Source organism: Rattus norvegicus, chromosome 1, assembly GCF_036323735.1.
Source record: "Rattus norvegicus strain BN/NHsdMcwi chromosome 1, GRCr8, whole genome shotgun sequence".
Taxonomy (NCBI): domain Eukaryota; kingdom Metazoa; phylum Chordata; class Mammalia; order Rodentia; family Muridae; genus Rattus; species Rattus norvegicus.
In genome coordinates this window covers 14,962,764-14,981,848 of record NC_086019.1, presented here as the reverse complement: position 1 = coordinate 14,981,848, position 19,085 = coordinate 14,962,764, and the positions used below count along the sequence as shown (strand labels likewise).

General features: G+C 45.6%; 1 protein-coding gene across 12 annotated transcripts in view; it reads right to left on the bottom strand.

The window, feature by feature from the left end:
* Positions 1-19,085, bottom strand: part of Nhsl1 (NHS-like 1) — a 232,454-nt gene that overhangs the window by 26,479 nt on the left and 186,890 nt on the right. For 11 of the 12 annotated variants that reach the window (XM_017589823.3, XM_017589824.3, XM_063262308.1 and 8 more), the window contains exon 3: positions 11,796-11,920. In XM_017589823.3, coding sequence (XP_017445312.1) covers positions 11,796-11,920 — 125 coding nt within the window. Of the gene's footprint in view, positions 1-11,795; positions 11,921-16,680; positions 17,184-19,085 lie in introns of those variants that run through there. The other variant, XM_039098789.2, reaches the window with a different exon arrangement.

The following is a 19,085-nucleotide window of genomic DNA, read 5'->3' as shown; positions in this document are numbered from 1 at the left end:
CCTAGCACCCTGAGGAGGCTCTGCAGGCCCACTAACCTACTTTCCTTTCAGATGGCTGATGATGTCAGAGTCCACAGCTTTCACAGTGAGGCAGAACTTCCCTGCAGTTTTGGTTGTTATGGGAGGAACCTCAGAGCAGGCTATAGTGTGACAACTCACTCACAAAGCAAATCCATTTTACCAAGCTCTCAAGAGCTCTCTTCTCTGGTGAGCAAATTTCCCAGGCAAGGAGAACACAAAATCAATATGCAAATGTGGCTGTTTCACATCTACTAAAGAAAAGGCCAGGGGTGGGTGACTTTCAGAATGATCCAATTCCCAGGCCCAATCTGTTTATAAACACAACAGGGACCAGGAAAGCCCTGCTGAGTCTCGGGGGCAGTCTTTCCTATGGTTTCTATTGAGAAAGACGTGCTCTGTATGATGGCCACCTCACGTGCCAGAGACCTGCTTCCCACCTTCATGCTTCAGTATTGGATTGCTAGGAGGTAGGTCCTGGTGAGGATACCCTCGGAGAGAATGGAACTCTGTTTCCTTCCTTTTCTGGAATGTTTGCCTTCTGGCCACAGGTGAATGGTTTTGTTTCACTCCTCCTTGATGCTGTAAAATGTCGCCTCTCCATGGGCCCCCACAGGCCTTTTTACAACAGGTTATTTAGTATTTGTTACACGGAATGGAAGAGGACCAGCTTAGTCCAGGTTTTATTGCTGCAATAAAACACCATAACTAAAGAGCAAGTTGGGAGGAAAGGGTTTACTTAGCTTATACCTCCACTTTGCTGTTCATCACTGAAGGAAATCAGACAAGAACTCAAACAGGGCAGGAGTCTGGAAGCAAGGATGCAGAGGCCATGGCGGAGTGCAGCTTACTGGCTTACTTCCTCTGGCTTGCTCAGCCTGCTCTCTTATAGAACCCAGGACCACCAGCCCAGGGATGGCCCTTCCTAGAGCGGGCTGGACCCTCCCCCACTGATCATTAATTGAGAAAACATATTATAGCTGGAACTCATGAAGGCATTTTTTTTCTCAACTGAGGCTTCTTTCTCTGTGACAACTTTATTTTGTGTCAAGTTGACACACAAAACTGGTCAGTACAATGACTAATAGAAATCTTGTAACGCCCTGGTTACTGTGCCAGCCCAGTAACTGGTGCTCCTCCCTCTGCTTTGTTTCTACTTCTCCCCTTGCAACAATATATTCTCTTCACAGGTTGTAAGGCACATCCTGGTACTCCTCTCCCCAAACTCTCCAGAATCCTTCCTGTGAATATCAGGTAAGCCGAAGATGAAGAGCCATCAGAAGCAAGCATTACAGCTGTGAAGAAACTGGGGTGGGGTAGGGGTGCAGTTAATAATGCCACCCTTTTAGTAAGTAACATGACACAACGAAAAGAATTTGAATCTGAGAAGCTCTTGACTCATCCCCTCCCTGGTGCTGTCTAGGGATTATGTGATTATTTGAAAGTCTTCCCCGTTTCTGAACCTCAGCTTCCAAATCATCCACACATCAGTAACAAGTATTAAAAATACCTATTTCATGGGGTTCTTATGGAAAATGGAAGGCGGCATGGGAAGAAGTTCTGGAGATGATCTGTTGCTAGGGTTATAACATCAGGAACCTCCTGACCCATAACAGAGTTGTACATACAGATGACCTGTGAAGCCAGGTCAGTCAGACCGTTTTGTTTTTTTTGTTTTTTTGTTTTTTAAGGAGCTGCCAAAAGCACTCAAATCCATCGCTCCAGGCGGAAAACTCCATGTGGGCAGAACCAGAGACAGGCGGCCAAATTTTCATAAAGCAGACATTGTCTATTGTGGCCCTTTTTCTTTGATGTCTGGGCCTTGAAAAGTTTACTAAAAGTAACCATCATTATTTAGGTGCAAGGTATGTTGTTCCAGGCACTGTACACGGGGCCGCACAGACATTCGTATGCTTGACCTTTTCACACTCTGTGGCTGGGGGTTGGGGGAGGATAGCACAGTGATATCATCTCTCTCACAACTCCAATACTTTTGAAAGCAAGAGCGATGCTATTAATAATTACACAGGAGAGCAGCTGCGGGCCGGGGTTGTCCCCCGTGAACCACATGTGGTTTCATCTCGGTTAAAGAAACCAAAGCTCACATAAGGAAGCAAAGGAACCAGCCTGAACAGGTGGGGAAGCTGCCCCCAAACCTGTGCTCTCTGCATTGTGTTCAAATGAGCAAAGGGGCCTCCAGTTCAGTTACAGCACCCGGGGAGGTTCCGGAGGTTCCGGCTGTTTTCTTCAAAGTCTTCCTTTGATTTAAGTATTTCTTTTAACAAAGCCTAAAACACCCCCCCCCCCGGGGGTGCCAGTTCAAAAAAAAATAACAGGAAGTAGAAAAGACAACTTCAGTTTCTGTTACTACCACCAAGGCCAACCATTTATTGCCAAAATTCCAATCCAACGCATCACTCCAAGGATAAATTTTATATAAGAGGTTGAGTAACTGGCACCGGGTGCCCTTTCTCTGAGACAATGGGGCCTCTGTGCATGCTTCCCAGAATCAATGAGCACAGCATCAAATGCAGCCTCTCAGAAGGCACCTGGAGAACCGCCCCATCTACCTGCAGGAAGCGTTCTGGCCCACCCTTCAAATCTGACGCTGAAGGAAAAAGGCCCACCCAAGAATAAAGAAAAGTGACTCGTTCTTTGATTCGCAATTGAGCCAAAAAGGCTTTTGCTAGAATCTCAAAATCTCCTTTGCTGACAGCACCTTTCCTCAGGGTAGGCACGCTTGTTTGCTTTTTTGGATACGCAGCACTGCCATTGGAATCATCTTTTTTTTTTTTTCCCCCTTGCCACCCTACATTACTGCTTTCACTATCGGGGACCTGTGGCTCTCGTTGGCAAATTACATTTCTTCATCCCTTAAACTGGTTATAAAGCTTACACTTGGTACAAGTTCTTACATATGGGTAATTAGGCTGATTATTCTAGCACAATTAGCCAGAGTAAAGAAGCAGGATAGTAGCCCTCAGGTTCTCTTTTCTAATGGACCACCCTCATGCTCTGCTGGGTCAGCAGAGCTCCCATCCCAAGCACTTCTGGAAGTGTAATATTTGCTGGATGGGAATCAGATACTCTTCATTAGACCTTGTGCAGCCGAAGCCATTTGTCAACTGGGGAACTTTCTACATCCTTCGCCCTTCTCACCATGCTGCCCCGAACTTCCCTAGAAAACAGAAAAGGGGTTCCCGCAGTAGAATTTGCCCTCAAGAGTGGCTTCTTCTGCAAGCTCTAAAGTTTTTTGCATGGCTTTGAGAATAAAGTTTTGTTTTTGTTTTTTTAACACTGTAAGAACTGAACTGCAGTTGAGCCCTATTGTGGCAGTAGCACAGACAGTGTGTGGAGAGCCTCCAATGATTACAGGGTCCCATCTGAAGTGAAACATCACGGCAATGATTCTACAATGAGGTCCATTTCTAAACTATACTCTAGTTGTTGTATCAGGTTCTGCTGGCCCGTGAATTCAGGGTCCACACTGCAGGATTCCGGACTTGTGGAAATTGGTACAAACGGCTTCCCTTCCCCGTTGCTCTTCTGTTCTTTGGTCACCCTAGCTACTAATGCTTGGAAGCAGCCTCCACGGGCCTCTTCCAATTGTCCCAAGACAGAATGGAGCAAATCCACTTCTCTATAGAGCTGAGTAAGTTTACTTTGGAAGAAATGACAGCACTCGTGCACTGAGTCGTCTGGCCTGAAAACATTCCTTCATGTCATGTTTCTGTCCTCTCGTGCTACTCTAGAGAGTCCTTGTACAAATCATGTATGCTCCTTGTTTGACTTACTAAATTTAGTTCCTGACTAAATTTGGTTCTTTTGTCTGCTATAGTAATTTTAAAATTCCATCTCTTACCCCAAATATAAATATGAAAGTTGCTGGATCCTACATATTAACCCTTTACCTTCCTCAATCAGTGAATAGCATTATTTATAATAATTCAAAGTTTGTATGGTTCTGAATCTCTCAATTTATACATATTTAAATGTGCCAAGAGAAGTAATATGACCACAAACTTTTCAAATATTGTGGTTATTATACAGGATACAACTTTTATTCTGTTTTGTACCATTGGGCACTATGCACGTGACCTCACAGGAGTGCTAAGCAAACATGCAATCATGGGGTGGGGGGGCACAGCTCCTGCTGGAGATACGATTTTGTGCTGGATGGTTCTCCCCATTCAGTGTTAGGTGGTAATACTGGCAGCTACTACCCTCCTCTTAAGTCCCGTTCTAACAGGATCAGCATGCATGGCAAGGCCAGAGGACAACATTCAGAACTGGGTTCTCGCCTTTTATCTTGGGTTCAAAAGATAGAATGCAGCTCGTCAGATTTGCACAGTAAGCATTTTGCCCTCTGAGCCATTTCCCGAGCCCTCACCTCAGTTTTCTTGTTTTATCAGAAATGGCTATTGAATTGTATTAAACATCTTGTCGATATCTACCATTGTTATTACTTGTTTTATCCCCGATTTATTAACGTATTTAGTATTAATAGTCAGTTGCCATCCTTTCTCTAAGTCCGTCCACTGCCATTAAAGTAACCTGCAGTTGACAGGGGAGAGCTTGTGTTTTAATGAGCTGCCAGTCAAGCTTCCTAATGATTTATGGTGGGTTAAACTGGTCTTCCTCTGTTGCACTGGCCAGTTAATCTGCTTCCTACACTCTCTAGCGAGTGTTGGCTTTGTGTTAAACTAATTCTTTAAAAAAGAGCTGAACTTGGAACTGGAGAGATGACGGAGCCATTAAGAGCCCTTACAGTTCTTGCAGGAGACCAAAGCCCATGCCGCAGCTCACAGTTGGCTGAAACTCTAGTCTGAGAGGATCCAGTGCCCTCCTCGGACTTCTATGGTACTGCGCACACATTATGCACACACTTGCAGGCAGAAAACCCCAACATATGGAATAAAAATGAAGAAACTTTTAGAAAAATAACTGAGCTTTTTCTTTTGCCCTGGAACAGTTGCACGCACTGGACCCTGCCCCTGCCCCCGCCCCTGCTCCCGCCCCCACCCCCGCCCCTTTTCTATAAGACAGGTGTATAAAACCTTCTCTCTTCTGGGGTCAGATTTGATATATCACATCTCTTCCTTGTTCTGGAACAGTTGCATGCACTGGACCCCCGCCCCCGCCCCCGTCCCCGTCACGCCCCTTTTCCATAAGACAGGTCTATTAAAAATTCCCTCTCTTCTGGAGTCAGATTTGATATATCAAATCTTTCCCATCTAACAAAAGGTGCCTATTCAAATTGCACTTGCAATCACTTTTCCTCCTATAGCAAATGTGTGGACCAGGAATTCAGCCGGAAGTAGACAATTTGTTTAGTGTGTTAAAGGCTCTAGGCTCTACCCCCAGCTCTGCTTTAGAAAAGAAAGAAAAAGAAAACAAAGTAAGCGATTTCCTACTCTACATGTGTGGTGATTTGTATATGCTTGACCCAGGGAGTGGCAGCATTTGGAGTAGGCGTGGCCTCGTTGGAGGGAATGTGTCACTGTGGGAGTGGGCTTTGAGAACCTCCTTCAGAACTCTCAGCTCCTCCTGCGCCATGTCTGCCTGGATGCTGCCGTGCTTTCTGCCATGATGAATGGAGTGAACCTCTGAACCTGTAAGCCAACCCTAATTAAAGGTTGTCCTTTATAAAACTTGCCTTGGTCATGGTGTCTGTTCACAGCACTAAAACCCTAACCAAGACATCAGGCAACAAGTAATACTCATTGGCATTTCCTTCCTCCTTCCCTCCCTCCCTCCCATCCCTTCTCTCTACCCTTCCTATCCCCACTCTGGGGTGGAGAAATTTTCTGGCAATATGGAGGCAATATTCAATGTGCCCTGGGTTTTTTGCGGAAACATCCAGTGGAGTGGTGGGGGTTCACTGAGATGGAGAAAGTTGTGGTGACTAGGTTTCTTTCTGTTGTGTTTTTAAGTGGGCTCTGGAAATCTCATAATTGGATTTGGATAAGTCTGTGGTAAAGGAAATTGGGATAAATTAGCAGATAAATGTCTAAACTAAGCTCAGGCAAAAAAAAAATAAAAGAAATGTATATTTAAATCTAAGCAAGGTGCACACCTATGCCACCAGTCCTCGGAGAACAAAGCAGGGGACTGTCATGGATTCAAAGGCAGTCTAAGCTACACTGTGAGTTCCAGGTGAACTTCGGTTACAAAGTGAGACCATGTCTTAAAAAGAAAAGGAAAGAAATGTAGAAAATTTCGATCCATGGGATTTAGAATGAGGGGGATTCATTGAGATTACTCGAGGCACGGATCTGTTTCAGAGGAGCACAGGCGCATGACTTGAACCTATGGGAGATTTAGGCACAGGGGAGAAAAAAGAGCATCTGTGGCTGGGAGGTCACCTAAGTAAAGGGACAAGGGAACCAGGAAGGAGTGTGGTGCTACAAAAGCTAAGTAAATGCTCTAAGAAGATTCGCAAACGATGTCAAATGCTGCTGAGAGGAAGAGGTGAGTTCTGAGAACCACTGGTTTGGGACCAGGGAAGTGACTACTGGACATGAGGGTAGTTTCAGTAGTGAGCTGAAGACAGAGGTTTGGAGGGCTTCAAAGGAGACTGTGAACAGAGGCAATGGAGACAGTCTAGACAGTTCTTTGGAGAAATGAAAAGAAAATGGAACTCCAGTGGAATTGGAGGGAGACGAAGGCCAGGGGAAGGTTCCTTCAAGATGAAAGAAAATTCAGTGTGTTCACAAAATGATGGTTATGTTTCAGTAGTGAGCTGAAGACAGAGGTTTGGAGGGCTTCAAAGGAGACTGTGAACAGAGGCAATGGAGACAGTCTAGACAGTTCTTTGGAGAAATGAAAAGAAAATGGAACTCCAGTGGAATTGGAGGGAGACGAAGGCCAGGGGAAGGTTCCTTCAAGATGAAAGAAAATTCAGTGTGTTCACAAAATGATGGTTATGATGCAATCAAGAACCCATTAGGCTGGGGGTCGGGGTGGGAGGTAGACTGCACTGCTGATCTTCTCTAGGGATTAGCTTTATCTGTTCCACTGGGAAGACAGTGAGTACCTACTGAATGCCAGGCCCTAAACTGGTCCCTTGGGATATAATGGGAGGGAAAAGGACTAGGGATGGTTTGCCCTTGGTGGTGGAAGGAAAGCGTTGAGTGAAGTATTCAGGAACAGGGGAAAGCGGGGCAGTCACACAGCTTGTAAAAAAGATGCCTCGAGGTTGCTTTGGTCTTCTGGACACGGGGAGGCAGGGTTTGGAGGCGTGAGAGGAGTGAGCAGATGAGTTAGCATGCTGCGGTTGGGTTGAGGTCACCCGTAACTAGTGCAACTAACGTGCCCTGGTGCCTTTCGCCAGCCCTGACGAGCTAAATAAGGCAAAGCAGGAGGGAACCCGGGTCAAAGTAGGGGTGGGGTTTTTGCTGGTAAACTGACAGTAGGAACCGCAGCAGAGCTTAAAGAGCACACAAATATGGAGACAATGAGCCACATCGTGGAAACTAAAGCAAGAGGAGTGCAGTCACAGAGGAACGGGGTCCCCGGCAGATCCTCCGCTAGACTGATCCATCGAGCAACCGTGATGCAAATAATTCCTGTACTGAGCACTTAGAAGGATTGAGATGAACAAACAGATTGTTTTAACTCCAGCAAACCCCATAGGCCACACTTGAGAAATAAACCTAGAATCTCTACCACTGCCACCCCTGTCCCTGTCCCCATATGTGTTTTCTTCCCTGGATTACTGCAGTGGCCTACTGTCTGGTCTCTGCATCAGTCATCAACTCCCTAAGGCCTCGTCTCCATAAACTACATTAATTAGCAATTCACATCACTTCACTTCCCTGCTCCGCTCACCCAGTGACCTCTCCATCTTACCTGGGGGCAACCAGTCTGAGGTCCTTCATTGTCATCTGTGTGTGTGTGTGTGTGTGTGTGTGTGTGTGTGTGTGTGTGTAAAAGGGTGCTAAGGGAAGAAGGAAAGGAAGCAAGAAGGGAAGAAGGAAGATAATATAAAAGCTAAAGGGTGCTCTAATGGAGGAAAAGAAAAGCAAACACAGGACGGGACGGGATACGGGGTAAGGCGACGTAGACTGGAACCGATGGGAATAAAGAATAACGACACGCATGTAGGATGATGCCAAAATGCAACCCACTCCTTCATATCCGAACATTAAAAAATTAGTTTTTAAAAAGTGGAAAAAAGAAAAAGGAGGGGGTTTAATACGGTGGTGGCACGGTTAGCTTTAGTCGTTAACCTGACAAGCTAGAATGACCTGGGAAAGGAGTCTCAATGAGGGATTGCCTAGATTAAGTTAGCCTGCCGACATGTCTATGAAGGACTACCTTGATTAGGAGGAGGACGAACCCACTGTGGGTGGCACCATTCCCTGCCCAGGGGATTGAGTAAAAGTGGCAAAGGCAAGCTGAACATTAGCATACATGTGTTCATTCCTCACTCTGCTCTCAGCTGTGGATGTGATGTCACTAGCTGTTTGAATGGAAGCTCCTCCCCACAATGATGGACGTAACCTGAAATAAAACCTTTCTTATGTTTCTTTTGTCAGGTTTCTTTTATCACAGCAACAAGAAAGGAAACAGATAGATAGCATGCTTTGTTAGTTGTGATTAAATTACTATGTATCTAATACTAACACATTTTATAACACAAGATAGCTTTATATCTATATTTTATTCTGAAACATATTTATTATGACCTCTCTTTTGGAGGATATAACTTGGTCCCAACTGACAAGCATTCTACCTCTAAACTATTTCCTTAGACCTAAAGTAAACTCTGTAACAAATTGCTTTGAGATAAAATTTAGACGAACACTGTTTTTTTAAAAGAAAGTAGTAATACTTAGTGTGTATTACAAAACAAGAACAGTTCCTTTTAAATATCATCAATGATGCATTCTAAGGACATCAAGCCACGGAACGAGTATTGACCTGTTTAAACCACAAAAGTAACAAAACTTTATGTGAGCAAGGAAATTGGATCTTAAGATGGCTGTGTGCTTTCCCGGGAGGGCCCAAATATAGGAAGGCTGAGGTGCAGACAGTCTTCCCATCTGTGACTCAGAGAGGGCCTACACAAGTTCTTAGAGAACAGCTCTTCCACACATGCCAGGGAGCTTCTGATCTGTCTGGTGTAAAAGAAAGCACCCATGAAAAGGCTGGCGAGACGGTTCCGTGGGTAAAGCACTTGCCATGCAGGCCTGATGAACTGAAGGTGGAACCTATGGTAGGAGGAGAGGACTCCCCAAACTTTCCTCTGTCCTCTGCATGTGTGTGTCCAACTACACACATACACACACACACCCACACACACGCACACACACTCATACACGCAGACACCCAAATACACACACACCCAAATACACACACACGCACACACACCCACACACACACTCATACACGCAGACACCCAAATACACACACACCCAACTACACACACACCCACAGACACACGCGCACACACACACCCAAATACACATACACGCACACACACGCACACACACGCACACACACTCATACACGCAGACACCCAAATACACACACCCACACACACGCACAGACACACGCGCACACACACCCAAATACACACACATGCACACACACACACCCACACATACTCACCCCCACACACAAATACACACACACACAAATACACAACCTCACACACACACATACCTCACACACACACCTCACACACACACACAAATACGCACACACACACAAATACACACACCTCACACACACACACACACTCATACACACAGACACCCAAATACACACACACCCAACTACACACACACCCACAGACACACACGCACACACACACCCAAATACACACGCACACACACACCCCCACACACTCACCCCCCCACAAATACGCACACACACAAATACACACACCTCACACACACACACACACACACACCCCTCACACACACACACACCTCACACACACACACACACACACACACAGGCATTACATTTTTAGAAAGGAAAGGAAAGAAAACATGTCGGGTTGAGGGCTTAGGTCTGTGTTCCTGGTCCAGGGGTGAAAGTGCAATCAAATCTTCCTGCACTGTCAGAGGGAGTAGGCAGCCAAGGAGAATTTGGACAGCAGGATCCGTTCTACTAAAGATCTTGGAGAACCGCCATGATAAAGCCAAGCTGTTGGCAAGGACCCACATTTGGATCCTCACACCTGACCCTGACATGCCACCCTTAGACACCATTCCTGGCTCATTCCTAGGCTATTCTGGGCCCATGATTGGCTTTCCCTCCTGTGGTGATCAGTGGAAGGCCGGGGTCCACCTCAATGTATTCTTAACCACGGCTTCTTCATTCTCCTCTTTCATGCCGATAAAGGATCGCAGCTTTTGATATTCCAGAGCAGACCCATTTTGAAATGGCGGCTGTGCCATTATATAACAGTATATAACAGCCATCTTACTTAGCAAAAAGACGAGCCTACTGTGTAAACACATCCTTAAGGAAACACAAAACTATTCTGTGATAAAAACTCAGGTAAGGAGGAAAGCATGGAAATCTGACTCGCTCGTCTGGCCTGAGGCACTGGCATGTTATGGACCAGCACACACATTCCACACACTCCAGCCACACACACCACACACTCCAGCCACACACACCACACACTCCAGCCACACACACCACACGCTCCACCCCCCCACACACACCACACACACCTGCAGACAAAGTAAAACAATAAAAAAAAATAGATCTTTAAAAATGTGCTTTCTGAGTCAAACTCAATTTCCCAAACCTTATTTTGTTTAATTAATTCTACCCTGGCCACATCACTTAACAAAATGAGAATAAGATCTCCACACACTTTTATCCTTCTGTGTGTGTTTAGAATTGAGGAAGTGTTCACTGCGATGTCGTCTGTGCGTATTACAAGGGGTAGCGTGAGAAAACGGAGCCCAAAGGTACACAAAGTCACCAACTGAATTGTCGAGTAGGAGAAAAACTAGGCAAAAGCATTACTTACAGGGATCACAAACCACTTTTGAAATAATAGTAGCTTTTACTGTTTTGCTGGGGGTTTGAATATATATGGTTTACGCTTCTGTGGCCCATGTTTGCAAGCAGGCCTAAGAGGACAATTTCGGGGTGTGCTCCTGAAAGGAACTAAGGTAGCTCTTGTTGGACTCACCAGCAACTGTTGCATCCTGTGCATGAGATATGGACTGTTCTCTGTCACATTATTCCTCTCGATACATCCACCAAGATGTGACCGTCAAGAGGACGCTCACCAGAGCTCCGTGCCAGGTATGTAATCCCTCAGACTACCCTCTATGGAGAACTCTCCCACTCAGAAGCAGCCGACTTTGGCCTACCTCACTACTGCTGAGGTAAGTCTGACTACAGCAGAGCCCTTTAAGAGATGACTGAGCCCCTCGTCATATGAAAAACAAAATGTGTTTGAAAGACATGTCTGCTACTCAAAACATACACATATATGCCATATTGTCGTTGTGTATTTCTTGGATCCTGAACTCACCCCCTTTTTTTCTTTTTTAATAAAAAGAATGATTTTACATTGGAGGAAAAATTGATGAGACAGTACTGAGAGTTTCTGATGGGCTCTGCCAACCAGTTCCCCATCAGGATAAGATCACAGCGTCAGGGTACTTTTGTCAAAACCAGAAAATTAACCCCTGGCATGACAGACAGTACTTAACGAGAATGAAGGATTTATTCTGAGTCTATCAGCTTTCCTCTGCAACGGGGTGCAATGCAGATGTGGGTGCTGAGCTTGGCCTCACCTTTCGGTCTGTTTCTGCATCTTCCTCTTGATAGTCATCGCCTGGGCTGGAGCTGGCTGCAAAGGTGGGTCCCTGAGAATAGTACTGAGAACTTCGGCAGCCATCGCGCCTCAGCTTGTCACATTCTGCAGGGGAGACAGGCAGTGGGGGGTAAGACGTCATTAGAAGGCAGGACTTCTTGAGTTCACGTTAACGTTTCCAGTAATATTATCCTAAGGAAAACGGAATTTCAAAATGGTGATACAAATGTGTAAGGATTATTAAGGCGCTAAATATCACTTTAATGCACTTCAGACGGATCTCCGGAGTGCACCACATTACTATACGGCAAACCCTTGTCAGCAACGCTGTTCGTGGAAACTGAAGGCTGGCATAACCAAAACTCATGTTCAGGATGCTAGGCAAGGAAGGGTGAACTCAGAATTTTACCCCAGGGCCTTAGTTACTGAACTATAATTGTTCTCAGAGGAACTCCTGATTATATTGTAACAGCTTTCAAAACCCAAAATACAAGTGATGGCCAAGCCTTGCTTGCTTCTAGGACTGAGGAGAAGTGATATGGGAGATCCTCTGGGATCACCCTTACTTTACAGGGAAACGGGGCTGGAGGACGGGAAGGAGACAGGAGGGGAAGAAAAGGGAAGAGCCCGGGACGCTGGAAATGAAGCACACAGACCTGGAGATGCCAAGCAGGTGCCGTATCACTCGGCCTGCAATTTAATTTTAATATCGATTTTGTTGTGGGATCATTCAGGAGAAGCTGCGTGCTAGCCTGAGACATCTGCCAGACCACAGAGGAATATGTGGCAGCAGCAGGGTCCATGTGCTTAGCAGGCGGCTGGGGCCACAGGCTGTGCTCTCAAAGGGAAACTGCTGTAGGGAGGATTGTAGGCATCTGGGCTAGTGGGTGGGAAAGGCAGTGGGGGCTTCTCAAAGCACCAGGACCTTTTCTGCCACTGGCCAGACTCAGGAAAGGAGCAACTTCCAGGCAGAAGGAGTCATGATGTGGTTCCCTTAAAACCCAACTTTCTAAAGCAGAAGAAAAAAAAAAAAAAGAGCTGTTCTAAAAGTTTTCTCTTTACGGAGTTTTTTAAAACCATACACCTAAAGGCATAACACCGAACTAATGCCTTTCCTCAGTGCCAGTTTTCAAACAGAGTATAAAAGTCCTCATTCCTTATCACGGTGGAATGGATGGAGGAAGTTTCTAATTCAGTACTGAACATCGGAATTAACAAAACACATGTCATGATGACAGTCCTGAAGGTCTCTGAAAGTGTCAAGGTAAGTGGGAAATGAACAGCACGAGGGAGCTAAGCAACAGAGTCAGTCAGCTATAGGCTGGCTAAGCAACAGAGTCAGTCAGCTATAGGCTGGCAACCGCACGTAACACGTTCTGAAGAGCGGACTTCACGTGCCTGAAGCTCCCAAGAGCCAAACAGTGTTTAAAATCACATTTACTTCCACACTTGTTCGTCACGTATGTATAAGTGCAGCTTCACTCATACGCCAGCCCCACAGACAGAAATGTTTTTAACAACTCCCCACTGGTTATCACTGACTTACGGTAAATACGAATGGTCTGGATCCTGTTCCCCTGAGAGGGTGTTACAAGAGACCTGAAGGGTAGTTTCTAAATGGGCTTCTCTGCGGGTTACTGGGATTCTTAACCATCGGATTTGTCTTTCTTTTTAAGGCCCACCTTCTGGGAAGGTTAAAAGCTGTTAAGACTCAATTCCATAGTTTGACATTCCATACTTCTGCCCAGCCCAGTGGGTTGGCCACTTAAGCTTTGCTACTAAATTCGCTCTCCCATAGCCCCGGAAATAAGCTGTTCCAACCAGCTCGGTAACACCGAGCCTCCTAAGGCTTGCTAGATAAAACCACTGTAAACCATTACCGCTACCCACGGCTACCAACCTACGGTCTCAGAACTTGACAAGTAAGGGAAAATTAAGACAGAAGCCAGAGCCTTTACTAGACCCTCTCGTTTACAATCTTCTTTTCTGGACCCACTAATTAAGCCTGTGAAGAGTCTGGATGGTGGCACACACCTGCAATCCCAGCATTCAGAGTGAGAACAAACCTTCAAGGCCAGGGATCACACAGATAAGCCATGAAAAAAAAAAGGAAGGAGGAGGAGGAAGAGGAAGAGGAGGGAGGAGAGGAAGAGAAAGAGGAGGAAGAAAAGGAGGAAAAAGAAAGGAAGAAAACTTTAATTTTTGTTTTATGTATTGATAATATTTGAAACGTAACATTTTTTCTCGAGGAAGTATGGACTCTTGGACTAGCCCATTGTTAAGAGTGACATTACTTCTCATTCTCTGGAGAAATGGCCAGTAATATTAAACAGAGCCAAAATGATTGGCACGTGTTGCATCTTAAAAGTCCCAAATACTTCTAGAGCGACCACCCACTCATGGAAAAGGACAAAAGGTTAATGACTGTGAGAACTTTAGTCCCTCCCAGTGTGAAAGACAGGCCAAGCTCTTCCTATCATGACATTCATGGCAGAGAAATGTGTGCACTGAGGTCCAACGAACGCTCACAGAAAAAAATGCAACAGGGTATTGTGCCTGAGACTAAAAGAAGTGGCATAAGCTTAGGAATTGGCAGGTGACCTTCTGTAGGATGATGTCACTAGGCAGCAAGGCGGGCCCAGGATAAGGCAAAGCCTATCATTGGATGAGAAGGAAGGCAGGCAGGGGATGGGGAGTTGGGGGGTGGGGAGAGGGAGTTTAGGAAGGAGGGAGGAGGAGCCAGGGGAGGAAGAGGGAGATGGAGGAGGAGGAGGAAGAGGAGGAGGAGGAGGAAGAGGAAGAAGAAGGGGAGGAGGAGGAAGAGGAAGAGGAAGAGGAGGAAGAAGAGGAAGAGGAAGATGAGGAGGAAGAAGAGGAGGAAGAGGAGGAGGAGGAGGAGGAGGATTCTGATCCAGGTCAATTTTATCTTGTCTAGGTGGGCAGTTTCTATATTAATTGGCAGTGAATTTATTCTGTGGATGTATTGTGGATTGAGAATTTAACACATCAATCTGATTGTTGGGTTACAGTTTGTTGAGTCCTGGTTTTTACAGGGTAGCTGGGACCAGAGTTCCCGGCTAGCTAGGACTGGCCAGGGTGACTAGCAATGGAAGCGGAGAGATCGCTGGGGCCAGAAGACAGCTAGGCTAACATGGCGTGGTGCCACACTGGAACCAGCCACCACGGAGATAAATTAATGTTAGTTCTATATAATGTTAGTCCTGCGGTGCCAGAACTAATGCCAGGGAGCGACTGCCCAGGTCGGATAGTACCAGGAGGCCAGCGTGGAGCGGTGACGTACGGGAACCGGTAGTGCCATTTTTAAATTTTCACCACAACGACTTTTCTTTTTTTAATCTCTTATCCAGCTTCTGAAATGAAGTAAACTGACAAAATTCCACTGCCACTTATTCCGACTCTAGAGGACATTTAGGAGCATTTCCTTTATCAGTTTGCAATAGCCCTTGGCTTCTAAAACCATGGCTTTGTTCATTAAAACTGGATGTACTGAGTGCAGAATGAGACAAGAGTAGATCAAAGCACCGTGGATAAACAAAGGCTCTTCTACCACAACGACGAGAGCAAGTTAACTGCAACACGGTACTACGTCATTTACAGTCCAGTTACACCGGCAACCACAAGACAGAAACAAGATCCTAAGTGTAACAGCAGGCCTGCGCTTAGCACCGGCTCCTGAAATAGAAATGAAGGTTAAAACTGAGCTACTGTTCCTGAAGGGCTGCTTAGATAGGGATCACTGTTGAGGCCTCTGCTTGCCCAACTACGAAATTTCCCTTCTTTCCTTTCACGAGGGAAAAGAAGTTCTTTAGCATAAGGAACAAGCACAAATATTTCCAGTAAACCAATTTTTTAGAAGGAAAGAGCGAGGTCATAAACAAGACCGCCATCTAACCATCTCTTGAATTTAACTTAGAAATGGCAACAGAATCTACTGCAAGGAGGAGGTATGAGCTGTGAGTGTATCCCTGGTACAAATATAAAAAGCACACACACACACACACACACACACACACACACACACACACACACACACACACACGCCCCTGTAATCCTAGTACAAGGAAGCAGACAGAAGGGTCCCTAAGCACTCACTGGTCAGCTAGTACACTCCATCAGTGAGCTCCGGCTTCAGAGGAAGACTGTCTCAAAACATAAGGGACAGGGAAGGGGGGAGGGGCATGCTCAATAGGTAAGAGCACTTTCTACATGAGAGAACACACATGCATGCACATACAACCATGTATGCGTGCTTAGCTTCAAGTTCAGTCAGAGATCCTCTCTCAAAGAATTAGGTGAACACTGATAGAGAAAGACACCTGGCATTCTCCTCTGGCCTCCATATGTACATATGCAGTGCGTGCATACAACACACACACACACACACACACACACACACACACCCCACGTCATGAAAAATAATCCGTTACAGTAAGTTTTCAAGAGCTATTTTCAAAGTTCATTTCTCTCTGGGCGCTCTTGCGGAATTTCTTCTTCCTGAGGTTACTGCTTCTAAACTTACTTGAGCAGTCACCATGAACTAGGATACATACAATAGCTACAGGTAGTCCCAGATTCTCAGCGGCTTAACACTTTTGAAATCTCAGAGGCAGAGAGTAATTCTACTCCCCTCACACGGCCAAGGAGAGCTACCGATCTGGTCTGCGTCCCCATTTACAGTCGAGGCAGACAGGGTCCACCTCACCGGGTACTTGGAGAATGTAGAGTTTCTCACACTGACTCTTCCGCACAGAAGTTACAGCAGCTCCATCCACTCCAGTGTTGTTGGATGAAACAAGCTAGATAACTAGATAAAACTTCAAGGAAGACCGGAAATGTAGTCTTACCTCCGGCAGAGGGAGGAAACTGGTAATATTCCAGGACGACTCGGAAGGTTCTACCGAACAGAGGAATGACACCGAGTCTAGTCTCCAGATTCTCGTTACCTCCCCTCTCAGTGCATTATTATTCCAGTCCTTCTAAGACGAAGCAGAGCCTTATGACCGGCAAGTTGCAACTTCCATAAGACCAACCCTTTTGTTTCTATAAAGGGTGACTAATGGTTATTGAGAGAACACATTAGGGCGGTCAAGCAGCTGCTGGTCACCAGACAGACTTTCCACATAGCTTACTATTTGCGATGTCTAGAAAGCTGCACAGGAATCTCTTAGGAATTCAAATTCCAATCTGGCCAAATACTTTCCAGTCCTCTGTCTGCTTGGGCACTGTGCTAGGGCAGACCTTCCACAGAGCCTCCATAAGGAGGGTGTGCAAAACAATACCCCCTCACATACCCACTGCTGTTAGAATTCACACATAAACCATAACCAGTTGGATTCATTACTAAAAGTCGGGAAGGAACTTGTTTTTTTTTTTTTAAAAAAAAAAAAAAACTCATTTTAGATACATTTTTACCAAAACACCACAAAGCTGTGTGCATTTCTTTCCCTTTAAGAATGCAAGACACTCCTAGTGGGGTCCTTCCACTGTCGTTGGCTGGGACCTTTCTGATACCCCCTCAGGCCAAAACAAAATCAGTCAAACTAATTTAACTCTCAGGTTTATAAAAAGGATGATATGTCTAATTAATTTTACTTGACACAAAGTGTCATAATTAAAAGTGGTTTTACTCTAGAAAAGTAACTGTCAGGTACTCAGCAAATACATTGTAACTTCATTTCTCTCTGGACCTCTGCTATGGTTTAAATGCTCCCACCAAACTCAAGCTGCAACCTAACTGCCACTCTGGTGGTCCTGGAGCTGGGAACGCTAAGAGATGCATGGGTGCTTTACTCGAGAGTGCTTCACTCTCACAGACTAACACCACTGTGCTGGAGAGGAATTACGGTAGCAGGTACTTCCCCTGTCCGTCTCTCTGCCTTTGGATCACTTACTCTAGCTAGAAGCCTCTTATCAGATCTTGGATATCCCAGCCTTCGGAACCACAAGCAAAGTGTCATCTGCCCCTTTGAGGTTGACCTCCAATCCTCAGTTGCACAAAGCCTTCTCTCTTGGCTACACGCACAGGCATATGCATCTACCAGCCCTGTGCTATGGTGAATGTCAGTATTACAGTGGTGTCTCTGTACCCTCAGGTCCTGTTTCTCATGGCAGTTGACTTCTATTCCCAGGTCACCGTTATCAGCTCTGTGTTCATTAATATACATTGCCCCTTCCCTTCTAGGCTTTAGGGTCTTTAAATGAGGAAGTCATACCTTACGCACCCATAGGTCCTATTGTGCCCTCATATGGTATAAAAATCTCAAATTGGGTTTGGGATTTAGCTCAGTGGTAGAGCGCTTGCCTAGAAAGCGCAAGGCCCTGGGTTCGGTCCTCAGCTCCGAAAAAAAGAAAAAAGAAAAAAAAAAACCTCAAATTATGCCCCTCTGAAAGAAGAGTAAATAAAAGTTTACAGACACATAAGAGAAACTATTGCCAAAGAAGCAAATTGTAGCAGCAGGTATGATTATCAGGGCGTAATATCCCTACTCCGAGTACCTATTAATTCAGCAAACAGTTCTTAAGCACTGTCGCACGGAAAGGAGATTCCCACAGCAAATGGAAAAGACCCTAGTCCCCAGAGCCTATGTTATGACATGTGCATAGACAGCAAATAAAAACTGTAAATTATTATAATAAGGTCCTGTAAGTAGAAAAGCAATACTGTAAAAAAGGGAAGAGGGGGTGATGGGTTGATGATACCCAGGAAGTAGGGGCTTCGGGGAATTTGACATCCAAGGAAGAAAGTTTGGCTTCTACTTCCTGAAGAAAGAATTGTAGATGACTGTGGTTAAGAATAGGGACGAAGAGGGAAAGGAGGGAAGTTAGCTTTGGCAGGACAGTGGACAGTCAGCACAGGGCCTTGTGAGTTATCCTCTAACCCCAGACACAGGAGTAGCCTTCAGTAGCTCAGAACAGAGAGGTAGCCTGTCTACACTTGCCTTCCCCCAGCTTCGGCCTGGGATTCTGGCCAGACTCGGCAGATACACAAAGTCTTAATAAACCCAGGGTAGAGTCTGAGTGAAAAAAAGTCACCAGTTAGACTAGAAGCAGCACCTGGCACTTACCACTAATGTCTGTCCCTCATAAAGGATTTTCTTTGTCACATGTTTCATCTGTGAGCTGAGACTGCAAGGTGGCGGTGGGGGCCATAGCTGTGTCAACATTCTCTAGAGTTGACTGAGGAGAGCTACAGTGTTTTCTTGGGCTATTTCTGGAGCTCTAAGTAGCCGTATCACCCACCTGTACATGG